This window comes from Schistocerca gregaria, chromosome 10 (genome assembly GCF_023897955.1).
Source record: "Schistocerca gregaria isolate iqSchGreg1 chromosome 10, iqSchGreg1.2, whole genome shotgun sequence".
NCBI classification, from domain to species: Eukaryota; Metazoa; Arthropoda; class Insecta; order Orthoptera; family Acrididae; genus Schistocerca; species Schistocerca gregaria.
This window is the reverse complement of record NC_064929.1, coordinates 184460515-184481144: the sequence shown is the minus strand read 5'-3', so window position 1 is coordinate 184481144 and position 20630 is coordinate 184460515. Positions and strand designations below refer to the sequence as shown.

At 40.9% G+C, this 20630-nt stretch overlaps 1 protein-coding gene across 1 annotated transcript in view; it reads right to left on the bottom strand.

Moving 5' to 3' along the window:
- Positions 1–272: 272 nt before the first annotated feature.
- LOC126293314 (general transcription factor 3C polypeptide 3) overlaps positions 273–20630 on the bottom strand; it is a 46655-nt gene continuing 26297 nt past the window's right edge. Inside the window, exons 2-3 of the mRNA XM_049986460.1 lie at positions 11036–12982; positions 273–6412 (exon numbers count right to left, since the gene is read on the bottom strand). Of these exons, the coding sequence (XP_049842417.1) occupies positions 5612–6412; positions 11036–12979 (2745 nt within the window). The 5' untranslated portion in view covers positions 12980–12982 and the 3' untranslated portion in view covers positions 273–5611. The remainder of the gene's footprint in view (positions 6413–11035; positions 12983–20630) is intronic.

The following is a 20630-nucleotide window of genomic DNA, read 5'->3' as shown; positions in this document are numbered from 1 at the left end:
AGAACGACTGTTTCACTACTGTGGCTGCCTCATGGTGCCTCGCTCTCCGTAAACACCATGTAAACCTCAAGTAAGGAGTTGAGATAGCAAAATATCATACTGTATTACACAAATTGCAATTGCAACAGATATCTGTATAAAATACGTTACCATGTGTCGAAGCAGAAAGAACTTCAGTACAACACTAAAAAACTATTTTTGTAATTTAAGACACTTCAGATTCATTGAATCTTGACAGAACTTTTGTACTCTGTCAATATACAGCAGTGATATTTATTTATTTATTTATTTATTTTTTTTTGGTGCGAAGTGTAGATCACCTCCCCGATGGTGCACCCTGGGCAACGCTGCGTCATGACTCAGCGGCGAAGAATCTACACAAAAACGGCGACCGAACGCACGAGTGCCTCCCGGTCCAAGCAAAGGCGAACGAGAAGTAGGAGAGCCCGCCCCGGCGGGAACAAGCGGGACATTAAGAGATTATGTATATGCCATCTCAATATAGAAGGATACACGAAGACGAAAGGAGAAATCCTGGAAAAAAATCTTAGTAAGGGAAGGAGTAAATGTAGTGTTTTTACAAGAAACACATCTGACGAAGGAAACGATTTCGACACTTAAAATCCCTGGTTTTTCTTTGGTTGAATATAAGGGACATGACAAACATGGCCTAGCAGCCCTGGTCCAACAGAATCTTACAGGAAATGTGAATACAGACCTAGAACAACCGGAACATGCCATAGGAATCAAAGTGAAAGACCTAACTCTCTTCAATGTGTACAAACCTCCATCTGAACTCTGGCCACTGGATATACTGCCAAAAGCCGAACACCCACCTGTGTATGCTGGCGATTTCAATTCGCATCACACTAAATGGAGTTATTCAGAATGCAATACAGAAGGCGAAAGACTGAGTAACTGGGCTGAAGGAAGAGATCTCCATTTCCTGTACGATCCAAAAGACCGAGCGACCTTTTCATCAGCAGCATGGGGATCACAAACAACACCTGACCTTACATTCGTTACAACGGGAGCAACAGGAGACGTGCTCCAAGCGCAAAGAAGGGTTATTACCAAAGTTCCCTAGAAGCCAACACCGACCTGTGATCGTCGAAGTGGGACTGTCAATTCCTGTCATACAAAGCCCTCCAATCCCAAGATGGAATCTAAAACATGCTGACTGGGAGACATTTCGGACGCTTACAGAGAGAACAGTGAACCGTATTCCACCTATACCAGAGAACTATGAGCGGTTCACTACTCTGATATATAAATCTGCACTGAAAAGCATCCCACGCGGTGCGAGGAAAGAATACACTCCGTGCTGGACGTGAGAGTGTGAATCATTATTGGAAGAATACCAGGAGACAGAAAACTATGAGGTCGCGGAACAACTAGTTCAAACAATGAACGAAGAACGCAGGTGTAGGTGGATGGAAACGATGGAGAGCATGGATTTCACCCATTCTAGCCGCAAGAGCTGGAGTCTGCTAAGAAGATTAGGAGGAGCTACAACCCTACACAGACCACAGACGAGAATGACACCCACCCAGATAGCGCTGCACATAAAACAAACCTCGAAAATCCATCTAAGAACATCTGAAAAGAAGGACTTCGATCATATGATAAAAGAGGTAATGAAGAACAAACAAGAGAACACAGATCTGATAAAAGATGTAGAGTTTCAAGAGATCAATAACGCACTGAAAGTAGTGAAAGCTGGCAAAGCAGCAGGAGTAGATGGAATCCTACCAGAATTCCTTAAAAATCTAGGACCAGCAGGAAGAAACTGGCTAGCAAAACTCTTCTCTCAGTGCATCAAGCAGAACAAACTACCTTCTACATGGAAAGAAGCCAAGGTAGTCACTGTCCTGAAACCAGGGAAGACTGGAGAAAACCCCAAACATTTTAGACCAATTTCTCTTTTATGCACTGTATATAAATTATTTGAGAGAATTCTGATGACCAGACTCTCCCCATATATAGAACCCTCCCTGCCAAAGGAGCAAGCAGGTTTTAGGTCTAAAAGAAATTGTTGTGATCAAGTCCTTGCCCTCACAACCTTTATCGAAAAGGGTTATCAGGATAAGAAGAACACTGACGTTGTCCTTTTGGATCTAACCTCAGCATACGATACAGTGTGGAGGGATGGCCTACTTTATAAACTGATGGAAAAAACTCAGAGCAGCCAGACCTATAATCTTATGAAGAACATTCTAACTGGAAGAAAAATTAGAGTTACTCTTAATGGCAGAACCAGCAGATGCGTAGCGCTCAACAACGGACTCCCACAGGGCTCGGTACTGGCCCCCTTATTGTTTAACTTGTACACTGCGGATATCCCAGAAACAGCGTCCCGTAAGTTTATATACGCGGACGATATGGCAATAGCTTATCAAAGCAAATATTTTGAAACAATAGAGCGGAAATTGAACGAAGACCTAAACCTGCTGCACCTATACTACACCAAATGGCATCTCCAACCAAATCCAGACAAGACAGTAAGTGTAAACATGCATCTCAATAACAGAGCAGCCAAGAGAAAGCTGAACATCTGCATGAATAACCAGACCATTAGACATGAAGACAATCCTCGGTACCTTGGAGTGAAGCTCGACCGATCCCTAACGTACAGAGCCCATCTAGAGGACACAAAACAAAAACTGAAAACTAGAAATGCCATTCTAGCTAAACTCACCGGAACCACTTGGGGATGTGATGCAAATACCTTGAGAACTTCTGCCTTGGCACTGGTATACAGCGTGGCCGAGTATTGTGCACCTGTATGGGCCAGAAGTGTGCATGTATCAAAAATCGATATCCAGCTTAAAGAAACAATGAGAATAATATCGGGAGCACTTAAACCTACCCCTATAGATTGGCTACCCGTACTGTCCAACATAGCACCACCTGAAATCAGAAGAAATCAGCTGCTGTCAAGAGAATATAGCAAAATACTGGCAAATCCAAACCTACCCATACATCAGGACCTGACACCAAAAAACCGCCTGAGATCGAGGTCACCTCTATGGCAAATAGGTGAAGAGGTGTTTCCCTTCGACCCAGAAAATGAATGGAAAAGTTTATGGAGTAGAAGCGCAGTAAAGAACAAAAAACTAGTTACTGACCCAAGCATACAAATAGAGGGCTTTAAGCTTCCCAGAAGAGTGTGGACTACGCTGAACCGTGTGAGGACGGGTGTCGGAAGATGCAGGGAGATGATGACAACATGGGGCCTCGCGAACGACCCTCAGTGCGAATGTGGACTCAATCAATCAATGGCCCACTTGATCAAGTGTACTGTGCATGGTTTTAATGGTGAACTGGAGGATATACATAATCTCACGGACAATGCCATTGAATGGCTAAAAAAAATAAGTCATATAATATAAAACTTTGTATTTTGTATTATGTAATTAGGTAAAGCTGAATGTCTCATTTTTAATGCTGTAATGTTCAAATTTAATATTTCGCCTTGTAAATGCCGATCGAGTAAATAAAAAATAATAGTGAATTTTTCCTTCACCTTTGTATTCCTATAAGAGTGTCCAGATATTTTTTCCCCCAGTTATCAAAACTATGAATAATGGACTCAAGCTCTTTCGCATAGGGTGATTCAAATATGATTATACACTTTTCTAATATACCTGCTGAAGCTGATGACGGTATTGAGGGAGGTGACACCAATGGTGACAAGCAAGGTGTGTAGTGGAAGTGGGATGGTGATACCAACATTATCCACGTACATGGTCTGCCCATTGCTGAACTTTCCTCAAACAGTGCCCACCCGATTCCAAACCTACGACTTCCTTCCTGCTCACTTTCATGAACTTTATGCTTACCAACATTTACTTCACCTCTGACAAAGCAGACAGAGAAACAGCTCATGAGCATGGCCATGTGAACCAGGATGGCTCCTCATATGCCACCCTTTTCATGGTTCGCTAGAAGAGGCTTTCCTGGGATCCATAAGCCTTCAGCCTGTGATATCTTTGGCTTATTGTCTCCTCATGAGGCCGGCCAGTTAAAATTCTTGGAATCTATAAATACATTCTCCCAGTATATCACATGGTCCTATCCGGAATCCCATGCCACTTTCCTTGATGTTGATCCGATCCTCACTGAGCATCAGCTACACAGTTCGGTTTCTATTAAGTCTACTAACAAACAACTATACTTACATTTTGACAGTCACCATCCTTTCTGTGTCAGATACTCCTTTCCGCAGAACCTTTGAATCTGATGCAAATGTATTTGTTCAGGACTCTTTAAAGCAATACGTAACCATTCTTACCACAGCCTTCACTGGACTTAATTACCTCACCAGCCCTAGTCCATTAGCACATTTCCCATATCCAATACTGATACCTCCGAAAAACATCTTAGCCATACACCTCCTGTCTCTCAGTATTATCCAGGTCCGGAATGCATTAATCAGTTACTTCAACAAGGCTAGGACTTCCTAAGAACACGGCCTGAAATGAATTCCATTCTGTCTGACACTTTTTCCCACAACATTTAGAATAGCTTTTTGTCACCTTCCCAATCTCCGCAATATCACTGTCAGACTCTCTACACCTTTTCCACCCATTTCCCTACCCTGTGACTCCTACCCCTGTGACTGTAAGATTTGTCCTATCCACCCTCCTACCACCACCTGTACCAGCTCTGTAATTGGCAAAACATATACTTTCAAAGGAAGAACCATCAGTGAAACAACCAACATGTCATGTAAACAATGTTTGGCCATTTACATTGGCATGACTACATCAAGTTAACGGCTGGGACGAATAGACGTAGGCAAAAGGTGTATACTGGCAATGAACAACTCTCTCATAGTTTTCTATATCCTATAGTTTCCCACCTGTCTATATTTTCTCCACCCCTACCACATACAGCACAGTTAGCTTTCCACTCTTATTTACTCATGCCTAAAGTTTTACCAGTAATCTCAGTCTTTGAGTATTACCATATCTTCTACCCTTAGAGTCTCAGATTTTAAAATCTCATCTGATGGTATTTGCAACAATCTCTCTCTGCTCCTCATTTCGTCTGAGGAGTCTCCCTTGACCCAAGGCTACCGATTTTTCCAAACTTTCCCCAGTTCCCTAATTGCAGAGATATCCTCATATTTTGCTAAATGTACATACATAATTATATCACTGACCACCACATGTTTCAAGAGACATGACATCATTAACACTAAGATGCATGAAAAAATGCTGCGTCATGCATGACATTTTAATTTATTACATCCTCAATACTACAAATTTTGCAGAGAGTATCCAAAGGAGAAGGACCCAGATATAGGGAGGAGGATAAGGAGAAGGTGTACAAATAGAGGAGAGTAGGAAATGGGTAAAGAAGGGAAAGAGGATGAGATGGACAGAGAGAGGGGAGAGGAGATGGACACAGAGAGAGGAGATGAGGAGATGGACAGAGAGGGAAGGAGGAAATGGACGTACAGGACTAGAATACATACCCGGGCAACAATGGGTACTCAGCCAGTTTATAGTAAACTTGCAAGCTGCTGCAGCTCCCATCATTTTCATTTTTCTCTATATTCGATTACATACTATGAATGTAAATATTTTAAAGATAATCCTTAGTATTAGACAACAATATACTTTTCAAGGTAGCTCCTTGCAATGTCACTGGAACCTGAACTGTGGTAAATTAAATACAAATTGAATGCCGCCTCTCTTTGAAGGTTCAATCGTTTCGGCGACTGCTCAATTAATGGTGAGACATTACACTCCAGCGCATTACGGTAGTTAAATATAGCAGCAGGTAACAGGCCCAACTGGTGGAAAGCTCGACCTAAATTGTAGGACACTTCTTGGAAACCCTCCTGACCACGGTATTTCCTGTACAGACTCATAAATGACAGCCCCTGGACGACAAGTGCATGTTTTTTTGCCGAAAACTTTTGACACGCGACCTGAATAAGTGTCACTCCGACAAGGAACGCAGTCATTGCTGACGGCCTGGCACGGTAAGCTGTGGTGTACTCACTCAGGGCGTACTTGTACGTCCCCGCCACGAGGCAGTTGTTGGCGTGCAAGAGGGTGAGGGCCTCGTGGTTGGGTTGCCTCGCAAGAAGCCTCATGAGGAACCTATTGTGACGCACGTCATCAGCACGCTGGATGACCAAGTTGAACAAATTCCAAATCCTGGGTTTGGAGGAGTCTTTCAACACATTATCTCTCGCCAAATTGTAGCCGTAGTATGCGTCGGCATTGTAGAAGCACGCCAACAGGCACATGAACTCGAGCTCCCGTAACATTTCTGGATTGGATGTCAACTTCTTTGAGCCCAGCGCCGAAAATGTCAGTCTCTGCAGGAGATTGAACCGCTCAAGTTGCATACACGTGTTGCACATTTCTTTGAAGAGTGCCCACTCTTCTTGTACCTGTAACAGAACAAGATGGGACTATCGTAATTTTCCTTAATACCACTCCCAACATTAATATTGTTAAAAGCATCAATAATTACACAAAATAGCTAATGTCTTTGTAAAGCTGTAGCTCATTGGACATTATTATTCCCTGCATAGGTTTTTACAATTACTGATGTCTATATTATAGCTAATGCAAATGGAAATACTTTTTCGCAAGAAATATCCATGATTTATGATCCTTACTAAATGCAAGGAGGTGAAATTTCATTGAGCAAATAGCTGTTTATTTCTAAATTTGGTTACTTCATTTGAAAACTCGTTCTCCTCTTCTCAACAAACAGTTTATTCTGAAAACTTCCTATTTAAAAAGTTATGCATACTCAAAATTTTGATGTACCGTAAGGTTGAATTTTAAATAGTGATTATTGCCAGAATTCAGTACCACACTTCTACAGTCAAAATTTTCCAAAATTAGAAAAATATCTGCTTCCATCAGAATAACTTTTTACTTTGTTAATTATTCAATTTGAAAATTGCACTTTTTTTTTTTTTTGGACTTCAGGAATCGTCGCATAAGTATGTTGGTCATTTCAAACTATGCATGCATGACCATTACGGTGGTGCAATGAAGTTGAAATTCATGAGACTTTAAGGGTGATGGTCGTATACATGTCTGCTGGTTCACGTAGTTGTCTTGTGAGTAATTCAGGTTTAAAATGGAAGCAGAAACCTAATCAGGTCAGATTACACGTAGTGACCAAACAGAAATTTACAATGCTTTGAAAGAGGTGTGTGGAAATAGTGTGGTGGACCACAGCACAGTATCACAGTAGTCTGCTCATTTCTGTTAAGGTGCCCTGAGGGCAATCCAAGAAGGAAGTGCCATCAACTGCAACACACTAAACCTCTCAGTTTATTGTCAATGACACGCTGAGAGAGGGTCAACAAAAAGTATGAGAGAAAATGAAATATGAGGCCAGAGTATGTCACTTGAGTTTACAGAATCATAACTGAAATGTTAACGATAAGGTAAGTTGCTGCCGGATGGGTTGCACATGATCTGAGTGAAGAGCGGACAGCAGGTCGCAAAAGAATTGCTTCAATGTTACTGAACAGAATGAGCACAGTTTCTGACATGGATTGTTGCATTTAATGAAACCTGGATACAAGATAATGCACCAGAACTGAAGTCTCAGTCATCACAATGGAAAAGATCTGTGTCTCCACATCAGAAAAAAATTCTGCAACCAACAATCATCATCAAAGGTGAAACTCATGATTATCTTTGTGTATGACACGAATGGAGTCATAACTATAAATAAAACTGCCCCATGGGACATCTGCAGCAGGTGTGTACTACAAGCTGTTTCTGCAATATGTTTTATACTCAAAAATTCATCAAAGAAGGCCTGAAGTTCTTGCAGCTAGTCTCCTCACTTTGCACAATAAAGGAAGCCACATATTGCCCCAACAGTGAGTGAAACAATCAACAAATGGATGGGAAATCCTTCCCCACCCACCACACAGTCCTGAAATTAGCCACCCCAGGCTATGACTTGTTTCCCAAATTGAAGGAACAATTCTGTGAAAATATTCTGATACAACTGAAGAAGCTTACAGTCAGGTGACCCTAGTAATCACACAATTCAACAATGAAGGTGCTCCATCTGGAACAAAGAACTTGCCAAATTGTTGGGAAGCTGTCATAAGCAAGAATGGAGATTATATTGAATGCCTGTAAAATTATTCTCTAAAATAAATTATTTGCTTCAATTCTATCTCGCAGTGCACAGAACTTTTGAAATGATCTTTGTAGAAAACTTTTTTCATAAATTAGCGCCTGTAATTTTGGTTTTTTTCTTGTTATACGGCTCTTGCTCTTTTACTAATGTAATTGTGTGTCCTTATTTTTGCTATGTTTTTTGTTGGTAATAACAATATAACACTATTTTTTATTTTTAATCTTATGCATATCTAAAGGCATCAACATCGTGTACTCTGTGTTGATGTATGTCTATGGTCAGTTATTTAAAATGTAAACTTAATTGTGATCAAGTCTTTAGTTTACAGCCATTTAACGCACAATGCTTTTTAAAACAATTCCCATTTATTCTTCAGTCTCAGTTGCATACTTTTAACTCATGACACGTTTTGATCAATCTTGATCATCTACAGATCTAGCAAGGTCCCCAGCAGTGGGATTGACTTTTTTACTGCATTTATTACTTCTATTCCTCATCTTGCTTGAATTTTGTTTCACTTATAATCTCTTCTTTCATTTAAATCTTCATCTTCATTGTTTTGTCCACCGTGTAACAGAAATTTGTGTGTTCAACGTTTGTACGATGATTATCATCTGAAAAATGCACACCTGATAAACTAGAAACACATTTTTGACATCACTGCACAGTCAACATGAATACATTTATTTCGTCTTTTATTTCTTAACCAATAGATCAGCATTTTCAAATGTTTACATATTGTAACACATAAATAAATATAAATAAATTCGGTACAGATATAGAAGTTTACATTTAAGCCAAACTGAATAAAAGTAATGAAGAATTTCATTATGATTTAAAAAAAGCAAAACAAAATAAAGCACCTGACAAGATTCAGACCCACAACCTCCTGCAAGATGGGCCCTTACACTAGCCATTACGCTATGCAATCAGTATATACCATGATAATTTCATGAAGTTATTGATCGTCTCGTGAAATTCCAAACTTTTTTCGTCGATTACTTGCAAACAAGGTGCTACCAGGGCGACGGGCTGCAGGGGTACTCTGATATGAGGTTATGAACAGACAAGCCACAATGCTGATGGAGCTACTTAGAGTTGAAGATAGTCCAGAATGACTGAAACATATCGTGTAATTACAAATGTACAACGGAGACCGAAGAATACATGGAAACTGTTTTAAATATCAATACAGTTGCCACTATCTCAGAATGAATATGTTGGCTGAAGTGAACAACCATTATGTCGGCAAATTGTGCCGTTACTATGTGAAAATATCTGGGTAAAACATACTGTATCCGGCCACTAATATTTATATATATTCCAGGACCAAATAGCGAAAATTATTAGGTTAATCAGTAGCCAGATTATTACATGATATAGGGTCAATGAACGTAACTATTTACCTAGTTTATAAGCTTGGACTACGGCTTGTGACAAAACTGATCATCGGCCTGTGAACACTGATTATAAATTGAAAATGTATTACTCCAGTGTTACGTATGAGGGCCACTTCCCCCCCCCCCCCCCCCCTCCCAACCTCCGCTTGCTCAGTATAGAAGCTACACAAGCAGCAGAAAGTGGACATGCACTGTAGGCAACTTCGCAACTCTCGCACTACACACTCCGCCACTGACGACCTCAAGGCAAACATAGATGTAGATGTAGATGTAGAAGGCATAAGTCTGCATTGCATTACAGCCACGTAAACATGGCTGTCATCACTGTTGCTCCCGCCAAGTGTAAATTACGAAGTGTAATTTGGTTTCTCCAAGCAGAAGACAATAGTGCAGCAGAAATTAATTGGAGAATAAGCTGAGTGTAAGGTGATAACTTCATGACTAACAGTGTTGTGCGCAAATGGTGCTGAAAGTTTAAAGATGGCCAAAATGACGTGCATGATGAAGGGGGCTGAGGACACGTCTGTCATTACATCTGACCTTACTGAACAAGTTGACAGAATGGTTAGAGGAAATCGTAGGTTCACCATAACTGCTTTGTCTATGGAAATTCCGGAAGTTTCAAGATCTGTCGTACACTCTATCGTGCCTGAACATTTAGGCTACAAAAAATTTTGTGCTCATCGGGTTTCAAAAATGCTGACGGATGCCATCGAATGGCATCAGCTTTGAATTTCCTTGACCGTTATCATGATGAAGGCAAAAATTTTATGAAATCAACTGTTACTGGAGAAGAAACTTGGATCCAATACGGCACACAAGAAAAAAAGACGACAATCACAACAATGGATGCATCCAAATTCAACGAACATTCAACAACAGAAAGGTTATGGCTACTATGTTTTGGAATCAAACAGGGGTGTTGCTTGTAGAGTTTATGCAGCCCAGAACCACTAACAATGCAGCTGCTTATTGTGAAACTTTACGACGAAGAGGAATGCTGACTTCAGGAATTGTGTTGATCCATGACACTGCTCATCCACACACTGCTGACACAACCCAACGGATCACTAAACAATTGCAATGGGACATTTTCGATTATCTGCCATGCAGTCCTGACCTGGTACTCAGCGATTTTAACCTTTTCCCGGAACTGAAGACTTGGCTAGGATGGCATCACTTTCAAACCAATGAAGATCTTCAAAACAATGTCAATGTTCATTTGAAATCAATGGCGGCAACATTTTTTGAAGAGGGTATTGCAAAGCTTGTCCACAGGTATGATGTATGTCTCAATCTTTTCAGTGATTATGTTGAAAAGTAATTGTTTTCTATGAACTCGTCTTTTATTTATAGCCTATCAGACGTTGAAAAAACGGCCCTCGTACATTACTGCATATCTGTAAGAATTTCCACGACAGGAAGATCATGATCATTGTCGACAGTGAAGCTACTACGAAAGGGGGGAAAACTAGATGACCAAAGTTACATACCGACGGTTCTCCTTTGCCAGAATGGAAGTCCGGAGCGTCAGGGTCATGGGATGGCTCTCCACGGCTGGCACGTATTTCCCTGAGCGCGTCGCGTTTCTTTGTAAACCTCCTCATTCGGGTGAGTGCGTACATTTCCTCACGGTTCCTGATCCGCGTCCAGTGCCTGGACAGCAAAAGCTGACCTACAGCCAGGAATTCTTCGGTTTTACCCTCAGCATCTTTCAGAAGCAAGCACCGCTCATACAGCAGTCCTGGTTCCAGTACTTCCGACTCTTCATCCTGTGTGAGAACCACGAGTGCCTCCTCCTCACGGCCCACGGCTTTCAGAAGGTCCGAAAGTGTCAGCCGCGCGTCCAGGTGCTGAGGCGCCTGTGTGACCACCTGCTTGTACGCAGCAATTGCCTCCTCGGTTCGGCCGCACTGCTTTAAGCACTCTGCATGCCGCAGCCACACCGCAGGCAGGCTGTAGTTTTCTGTCTCTGTAAGAGGTTCTAATAGACGCAGAGCTTCACGGTGCTCGCCTTCCGACATCAGGGCCTCCGCTACGTCAAGGTACAGGTCGCCCGACTGCTCTGGGCTTTGCCCATTCAGGAGCAAGTTCAGCAACTCGTCAATCAGGTGAAACGTTTTCATATGGATTAGTACGACTATAACTTTAACTTTGAGGTCAATCACCAGTGTCTCCGGGATATTGCACGAAATTATCTTCAAAACTGGTTCTTGGCCAGACGCCTGATTCTCAGATATTGCTTCCACTTCCACTCCACAATACTGAACGAGGATGTTGATGCATTCCTGGTAGTGTTTCAGGCTCAAGAGAAGTTCCAACATCAAATTGACATCTTCTGTAGTGACAGACTGAGGACTTTTGGAAAATGCGATGTCCATAACTTCCTTCGCACGGACCAGTTCATTGCGCTCGTGGTACTTTGTGGCCACAATCTTCGCTATGTGGAACAGGACCAGACCCTGGTCATGACGGAGGAGTGTCATCAGCCTGATGAGGCCCCTGAGCCCAGCCTTCGTTTCACCCACCTTGTCCAGGAGCTCCCAGCGTTTCATGTATATACTGACCATGTGCTCTTCCGTATTGGCCGAATCAGCTGCAATGGCCTTGGAGTAGCAGGTTGCCGCTTGCCTCAGGTTGCCCTGCTCTTCAGAGATTTCAGCTAGGCGTACCCATTGGTCTACATCGTTTGGGTTCAGGTGGGCCGCAATCAGTGCAAACTGTAAGGATTTCTCCGGGTAGCCCTTCTCCTCATACAACACCGCGAGCGTGTGGAAAGGCTCGGGGGCTGTCGGCACCTGCCTTATTATCTCAAGGCACATTTTAATGGCCATCTCGTGATCGCCTCGAGCATACCTTAAGTTTGCCTCACCCATCAATCCCTTCAGGGCGGGAGGTAGGTGCCGTCTGACACGTTTGGTCTTTTCCGTAGTTGATTTCCTCTGCCTCTGTGACGGTCCAGCTGCTAGTTCTTCAAATTCTTTAACTGCTGCACTTGAAGGTTTAGGCTGGATTGATTCGTCTGGGCGGTCTTGTACAGTACTGTAACCATCAATAACATCGTCGTCGTCACCATCGTCGTCCTCATCGCCGCCCATCAAACTCGCGTACTGACTAAATGTCAATTCCCCATTCAGAAAACGATTTGTTAGCTCTGACTCTTTAGCATCTACCAGCAAGTCACGTTCCAACACATCTAATTCCATCGGTTCCATATCATTGCTAGAGGACGAACTTTCATCCATTGTGACCATAGGAACTAGGTTACTCGGTGGTGGGCTACTACCTTCATCCCAGAAGCTGAATGATTCGATGATCTCAGCATTGTTCAGGGCTTCACTCAAGTTTTCAACAGCGATGATGGTGGTGATGCCACTGTCCGATGTATCGTGTTGTGCATTTACACTTCCAGAGCTGGTGTCCTCTTTAGCATCCATTGTCTGCAACAAGTATTTCAGTTCAAGGCACTGTTTCTATAATGACTAGGTAAACAGTACATTATTAAGAACTTAAGTGCAGTCTATAAAAAACAGAAATTAATAACAAAATGTAGGTACTTTACCATCAACCTGCTATGCACTATTAATAAGTCATGAGGTGTATAAAACAGCATCTCCCCTTCTTATTAATAATCTTCAACTGTATAGTGTAAAGTGACTACAAACATCTAATAGTACTGAAGAACACAATACACAAAATAATACGTATCCTAATACAAGGGTTGGAACTCAAATAGTGGCAACTATTTATTCACAACCGATACAAAATAGTTAAATGTTTGCACCTGTTACTGTCCTTCAAGGTAGTCACCAGAGTTGTGTAGAACCTGTTGCCAGCGATGTGGAAGGCTTAGTAAACCGTTAGCAGAGCCTGTTCTGCTGATGGTGCGAATGGAGCAGTCTGACGTTATGTGATTCTTGTGTATGACTGTGATGGTGTTATCCTAATGCATTACATTCCTTCACGGCAGAGTGTCAATGCACAGCATTACTGTTTGTTTTTGGAGCATCACCTGCGACCAACTTTGCGAAAGAAGCAGCGACACTTTCTGCATAACCCACCCGTTATTTTGCAACACAGTGTGCCGGCGCATACAGAGCAAGCTGTGGATGCTCTGTTCTGTCGAAGGGACTGGGAAGTACTGTACCATCCACCAAACTCCCCGGACTTCCATCCTTGTATTCACTTCGGAACTGTTCCAGAGATTCGACAGGCAGTAGACTGCCCCATTTGCACTATCAACAGAACAGGCCCTGCTAATGGTATACTACGCCTTCCATATCACTGGCAACGGGTTCTACGTAACGCTGGTGAGTACTTTGAAGGACAGTAACAGGTGCAAAGATGTAACTCTTTTGCATCAGTTGTGATTAAATAGTTGCCAGTATTTAAGTTCCAAACCTCAGATAAATTGCATTTTTTGCTCACTTACATAATTTTACTACCAAAAGATGTTTTGTTTCACAACTGACTTGTAACTGGATGTTTTACATTTATTTTGTGTCAATTTCAGCTCTTATAACATTTTACATTTCATTAATAGTTGTTGTTGTTGTGGTCTTCAGTCCTGAGACTGGTTTGATGCAGCTCTCCATGCTACTCTGTCCTGTGCAAGCTTCTTCAATTCCCAGCACTTACTGCAACCTACATCCTTTTGAATCTGCTTAGTATATTCATCTCTTGGTCTCCCTTTTCGATTTTTACCCTCCACGCTGCCCTCCAATGCTAAATTTGTGATCCCTTGATGCCTCAGAACATGTCCTACCAACCAGTCCCTTCTTCTTGTCGAGTTGTGCCACAAACTCCTCTTCTCCCCAATTCTATTGAGTACCTCCTCATTAGTTATGAGATCTACCCATCTAATCTTCAGCATTTTCTGTAGCACCACATTTTGAAAACTTCTATTCTCTTCTTGTCTAAACTATTTATAGTCCATGTTTCACTTCCATGCATGGCTACACTCCATACAAATACTTTCAGAAACAACTTCCTGACACTTAAATCTATACTCGATGTTAACAAATATATCTTCTTCAGAAACGCTTTCCTTGCCATTGCCAGTCTACATTTTATATCCTCTCTACTTCGACCATCATCAGTTATTTTGCTGCCCAAATAGCAAAACTCCTTTAGTACTTTTAGTGTCTCATTACCTCAGCATCACCCAACTTAATTTGACTACATTCCATTATCCTCATTTTGCTTTTGTTGATGTTCATCTTATATCCTCCTTTCAAGACATTGTCCAGTCCGTTCAACTGCTCTTCCAAGTTCTTTGTTGTCTCTGACAGAATTACAATGTCATCAGCATACCTCGAAATTTTTATTTCTTCTCTATGGATTTTAATACCTAATCCAAATTTTTCTTTTGTTTCCTTTACTGCTTGCTCAATACACAGATTGAATAACATCGGCAAGAGGTTACAACCCTATCTCACTCCCTTCCCAACCACTGCTTCCCTTTCATGCCCCTCGACTCTTATATCTGCCATCTGGTTTCTGTATAAATTGTAAATAGCCTTTCGCTCCCTGTACTTTACCCCTGCCACCTTTAGAATTTGAAAGAGAGCATTCCAGTCAACATTGTCAAAAGCTTTCACTAAGTCTACAAATGATAGAAACATAGGTTTGCCTTTTCTTAGTCTAGCTTCTAAGATAAGCCGTAGGGTCAGTATTGCCTCACGTGTTCCAACATTTCTACGGAATCCAAACTTATCTTCCCAAAGGTCCGCTTCTACCAGTTTTTCCATTTGTCTGTAAAGAATTCGCGTTAGTATTTTGCATCTGTGACTTATTAAACTGACTGTTTGGTAATTTCCACATCAGCACCTGCATTCTTTGGGATTTGAATTATTATATTCTTCTTGAAGTCTGAGGGTATTTCGTCTGTCTCATACATCTTGCTCACCAAGTGGTAGACTTTTGTCAGGACTGGCTCTCCCAAGGCCATCAGTAGTTCTAATGGAATGTTGTCTACTCCCAGGGCCTTGTTTTGACTCAGGTCTTTCAGAGCTCTGTCAAACTCTTCACGCAGTATCGTATCTCCCATTTCATCTTCATCTACATCCTCTTCCATTTCCATAATGTTGTCCTCAAGTACATCGTCATTGTATAGACCCTCTATATACTCCTTCCACCTTTCTGCTTTCCCTTCTTTGCTTAGAACTGGGTTTCCATCTGAGCTCTTGATATTCATACAAGTGGTTCCCTTTTCTCCAAAGGCCTCTTTAATTTTCCTGTAGGCAGTATCTATCTTACCCCTAGTGAGATAAGCCTCTACATCCTTACATTTGTCCTCTAGCCATCCCTGCTTAGCCATTTTGCACTTCCTGTCGATCTCATTTTTGAAACGTTTGTATTCCTTTTTACCTTCTTCATTTACTGCATTTTTATACTTTCTCCTTGCATCAATTAAATTCAATGTTTTCTTCCGTTACCCAAGGATTTCTACTAGCCCTCGTCTTTTTACCTACTTTATCCTCTGTTGCCTTCACTACTTCATCCCTCAGAGCTACCCATTCTTCTTCTACTGTGTTTCTTTCCCCCATTCATGACAATTGTTCCCTTATGCTCTCCCTGAAACTCTGTACAACAAACTCTGTACAACCTCTTGTTTAGTCAGTTTATCCTGGTCCCATCTCCTTAAATTCCCACCTTTTTGCAGTTTCTTCAGGTTTAATCTACAGTTCATAACCAATAGATTGTGGTCAGAGTCCACATCTGCCCCTGGAAATGTCTTACAATTTAATATCTTGTTCCTAAATCTCTGTGTTACAATTAGATAATTTATTTGATACCTTCTAGTATCTCCAGGATTCTTCCATGTGTACAACCTTCTTTCATGATTCTTGAACGAAGTGTTAGCTATGATTAAGTTGTGCTCTGTGCAAAATTCTACCAGACGGCTTCCTCTTTTTTATTATCCCCCATCCACATTCACCTACTATGTTTCCTTCTCTCCCTTTTCCTACTCTCGAATTCCAGTCACCCATGACTATTAAATTTTTATCTTCCTTCACTACCTGAATAATTTATTTTATCTCATCATACATTTCATCAATTTCTTCATCATCTGCAGAGCTAGGTGGCATATAAACTTGTACTACTGTAGTAGACATGGGCTTCTTGCCTATCTTGGCCACAACAATGGTTCACTCTGCTGTTTGTAGTAGCTAACCCGCACTCATATTTTTTTATTCATTATTGAACCTACTCCTGCATAACCCCCATATGATTTTGTATTTATAACCCTGTATTCACCTGACCAAAAGTCTTGTTCCTCCTGCCACCGAACTTCACTAATTCCCACTATATCTAACTTTAATGTATCCATTTCCCTTTTTAAATTTTCTAACCTATCTGCCCGATTAAGGGATCCGACATTCCATGCTCCGATCCGTACAACGGCAGTTTTCTTTCTCCTGATAACTTACTTGTAAATAAAAGATATGCATTGTTCCAATAAATTTTGAACACACTTTCAGGAACAATGAAAAACATTCGAAAAAATGGTATGGGGAGAAATGTAAGGATGACGTAAGTTCCTTCAGGAAATGTTGGTACTAAATATGGAATGGATCTATATGTACCACATATCAGCAACACAAAAAAGTGATCTCTAACTTTACCAACTTTTGGATATTCACAAACTGTTGTACTTTCACACATGTAGATTGAAATTAAGTCACACAAAAATACTACAACAATTTGTAACACTTTGTAAAATAACAGTTTTCATCTTATTTTTACATTTCAACGATGAGATATGCTTCCATAAAATTAAAACATTTATGATAGCTCCATGCATATGTAACTGTTGTTATTGTTGCCATGTAGATATGTGAGTTGGCGTCTGAACTGGTTGGCATTGTACCTACGGCTGTGACAATACTTTTTAACTATGTCTTGGACTGTGGTAAATAATTGAAAAACTGCAAAAGAAGTGTGTTGGATTATTGCCAAATAAGAATCCAAGACCTGTTAATCCTTGCCCTTAGTTCATTTAAACCATGATTACAATATGTCTCTCTCTTTATTGACCTAACTATTTCCACTTCATTTAAAGTATATGCTGATGTTTTTTTGTTTTATCTGACAAAGTACATCCCCCTCTCAATTTTTATGAAAATATAAAATTTTTGTAATTTTTTGATGAGGTACCATACATTAGAACAAGAAGTGGGAGAACTGTGGAAATCTGATGTTCCAAATATCTGCATAGAAATTTCCTTTTCAGAATAAATGTTATGGGGAGGGGGGGGGGGGGGGGAGGGGGCAGCAAAGGAGACATACTTCAGTAAATCAAGCAGAGCCTTGCAAAACGAACATGCATAAATTGAGGAATGTTCAAGTGCTACACATACCAGTGTTTAACATACAGCAATATGGCAGACATAATGTGTGCATGGCCTCTATCTTTATCATCTGCAAGTGGACTCAACATTTTCAAAAAGAAATTGAAGGCTGTCGTTCGGATGCAGCTCTCCATGCTGTTATATCGGTGCCAGCTTCTCCATCTCCAAATAACTACTGTAACCCACATCCTTCTGAATCTGGTGACTATATTCATCTCTCGGTCCCTCCACAATTTTTACTCCCACCCCCCATACTTCCCACTAATACTAAATTGGTAATTCTTTCATGTCTCAGAATGTGGAAGACTCTGCAGGAGAGACGCTCAGTAGCTCGGTACGGGCTTTTGTTAAAGTTTCGAGAACATACCTTCACCGAAGAGTCAAGCAGAATATTGCTCCCTCCTACGTATATCACGTGAAGAGACCATGAGGATAAAATCAGTGAGATTAGAGCCCACACAGAAGCATACCGACAATCCTTCTTTCCACGAACAATACGAGACTGGAATAGAAGGGAGAACCGATAGAGATACTCAGGCTACCCTCCGCCACACACTGTCAGGTTGCTTGCGGAGTATGGATGTAGATGTGTCCTCTCAACCAATCCATTCTTTTGGGCAAACTATGCCACAAACTTCTTTTCTCCCCAATCCTATTCAGTACCTCGTCATTTATTATGTGATCTAACCACTTAATCTTCAGCATTCTTCTGTAGTGCCAAATTTCAAAAGCCTCTCTTCTTGCCTACACTGTTTATTGTCCCTGTTTCACTTCCATACACAACTACACTCTAGACAAAGACATCCCAACACTCAAGTCTCTTCTTCAGAAATGCATTTTTTGCTGTGACCAGTCTACATTTTATACTCTTTAATCAACAATGGAAAAAATACTCTTTCTATTTCAGCCACCATAAATTACTTTGTTGCCAAAATAGCAAGACCTATCTAGTGCTTTAACTTACTCGTTTCCTAATCTAGTTTCCGCAGCATTACCTGGTTTAATTCCAACTACTTTCCATTATCCTTGTATTGCTTTTGTTAATGTTCATCTTATATCCTCCACTCACGACACTGTCCATTCCGTTCTTCCAAGCCTTTTGCTGTCTTGGACAGAATTAAAATGTCATTGCGAAACCTCAATGTTTTAATTTCTTCTCCCGAACTTTTTTTTTTTTTAGTTTCTTTCGCTGCTTGCTCGATGTACAGACTGAATAACATTACAACCCTGTCTCTCTCCCTTCTCAACCACTGCTTCCCCATGGAATAGAGCTGGATGCCCTCGGCAAAATCAAAATCACAGTTGTAGTTCCCCTCGCTTTCAGCCATTTGCAGTACCAGCGGCTGTTTTATTTGGTGTTACTACATCAATCATCCAGACTGTTATCTCTGCAACTACTGAAAAGACTGCTAACCCTCTTCAGAAACCGAACATTGTCTGACCTCTCAACAGATAGATACTCCTCCATTGAGGTTGCATGTACTGTACAGCTATCTTTATCACTGAGGCATATTTGTAGGATGTATTTTTTTAATTTTAGTACTGTTTCTAATGATACCTTGAGTCATAGTAGCAGCTGGTTCACTATTGGCATTGTAAGAATTGGTAGTAGTGCCCCTGCTGCTGCTGCTGCTGGGTTGGAGAGTTTGAATTCTCATAATGTGATTGCTTGTCTCACCTATCATATTGGTGAGGTATCTAATAACAATTTTGGGAGTAAAAATGACGGTAGATAATTGTAACTGTAAATTACTGATTAGTCCAATTGATACTAGTAACTGATGAAGCCACTTTCATTCATGATGGTACCACTAACTTTTAACTCACACCATGGCCCAACAAAAACCCCCATGTCTTTGTGAAGACATTTCCAAGAATGCTAGTCTGTAAATGAATAGTGTGGTATGGTGGAAAATACGCTGACTGGGTCTGTCGTGTTACTGAATCGGATTCAATGGCTGTTATCTAACCTTCCTCAAAAACCAACTTCTAGCATTATTTGATGAATTTCCTTTGGTTACAAGAATGGGTATGTTCTTTCAGCATGACGGAGCTCCAGCACATTCTAATGACTTCACCTAAGCCTGACATTCTCCAGAAAATGAACAAGCAGAAATGGTCACTTGCTTGTCCAGCAAGGTCTCTAGACCCCCACTCCTTTAGATTTTTACCTGTGGGAACGGCATAATCCACAAAGGAAAAGTAAACACAAGCGAGGAATTTATCATTCGCGTAATGAAGAGTGCCGTCCTCATAAAAAGAGTGCCGAGAGGACCTCAGAAGAGCTACTTGTGCTGTTATCAAGAGAATTCAAAGCTGTACTAAAGTTGAAGATAGGTTTTACAAAAATCAACTCTGAACTTAATCATCTGCCTTTGCTTAATACCTTCTTTGAGTATTTGGGTTAGATTCTAACAGCTGTATCTCTGGAAACATACATTATATGGAACACTTTATTGAAATTAGTCTACACTAACACCTCCTAAAAAAGTTACTATTCCTTCTGGAAGACCCTGTATGTATGCATGTATTGGGCACCAAAAAACTTTGAGATTTTTCTGCTTTACAACACAGTGTTATTTAATTTACTTTGCAGTTTTAGTATTTATTAAGAAAAATGCATTTAATATGAAACGAATGTTGGCTAAGACAGCATACCAAAATCAGAAATGGTTGAACCAATCACAAAACAGAGCCAACATATTACAATGACGTACATTAAACATGGATAAAA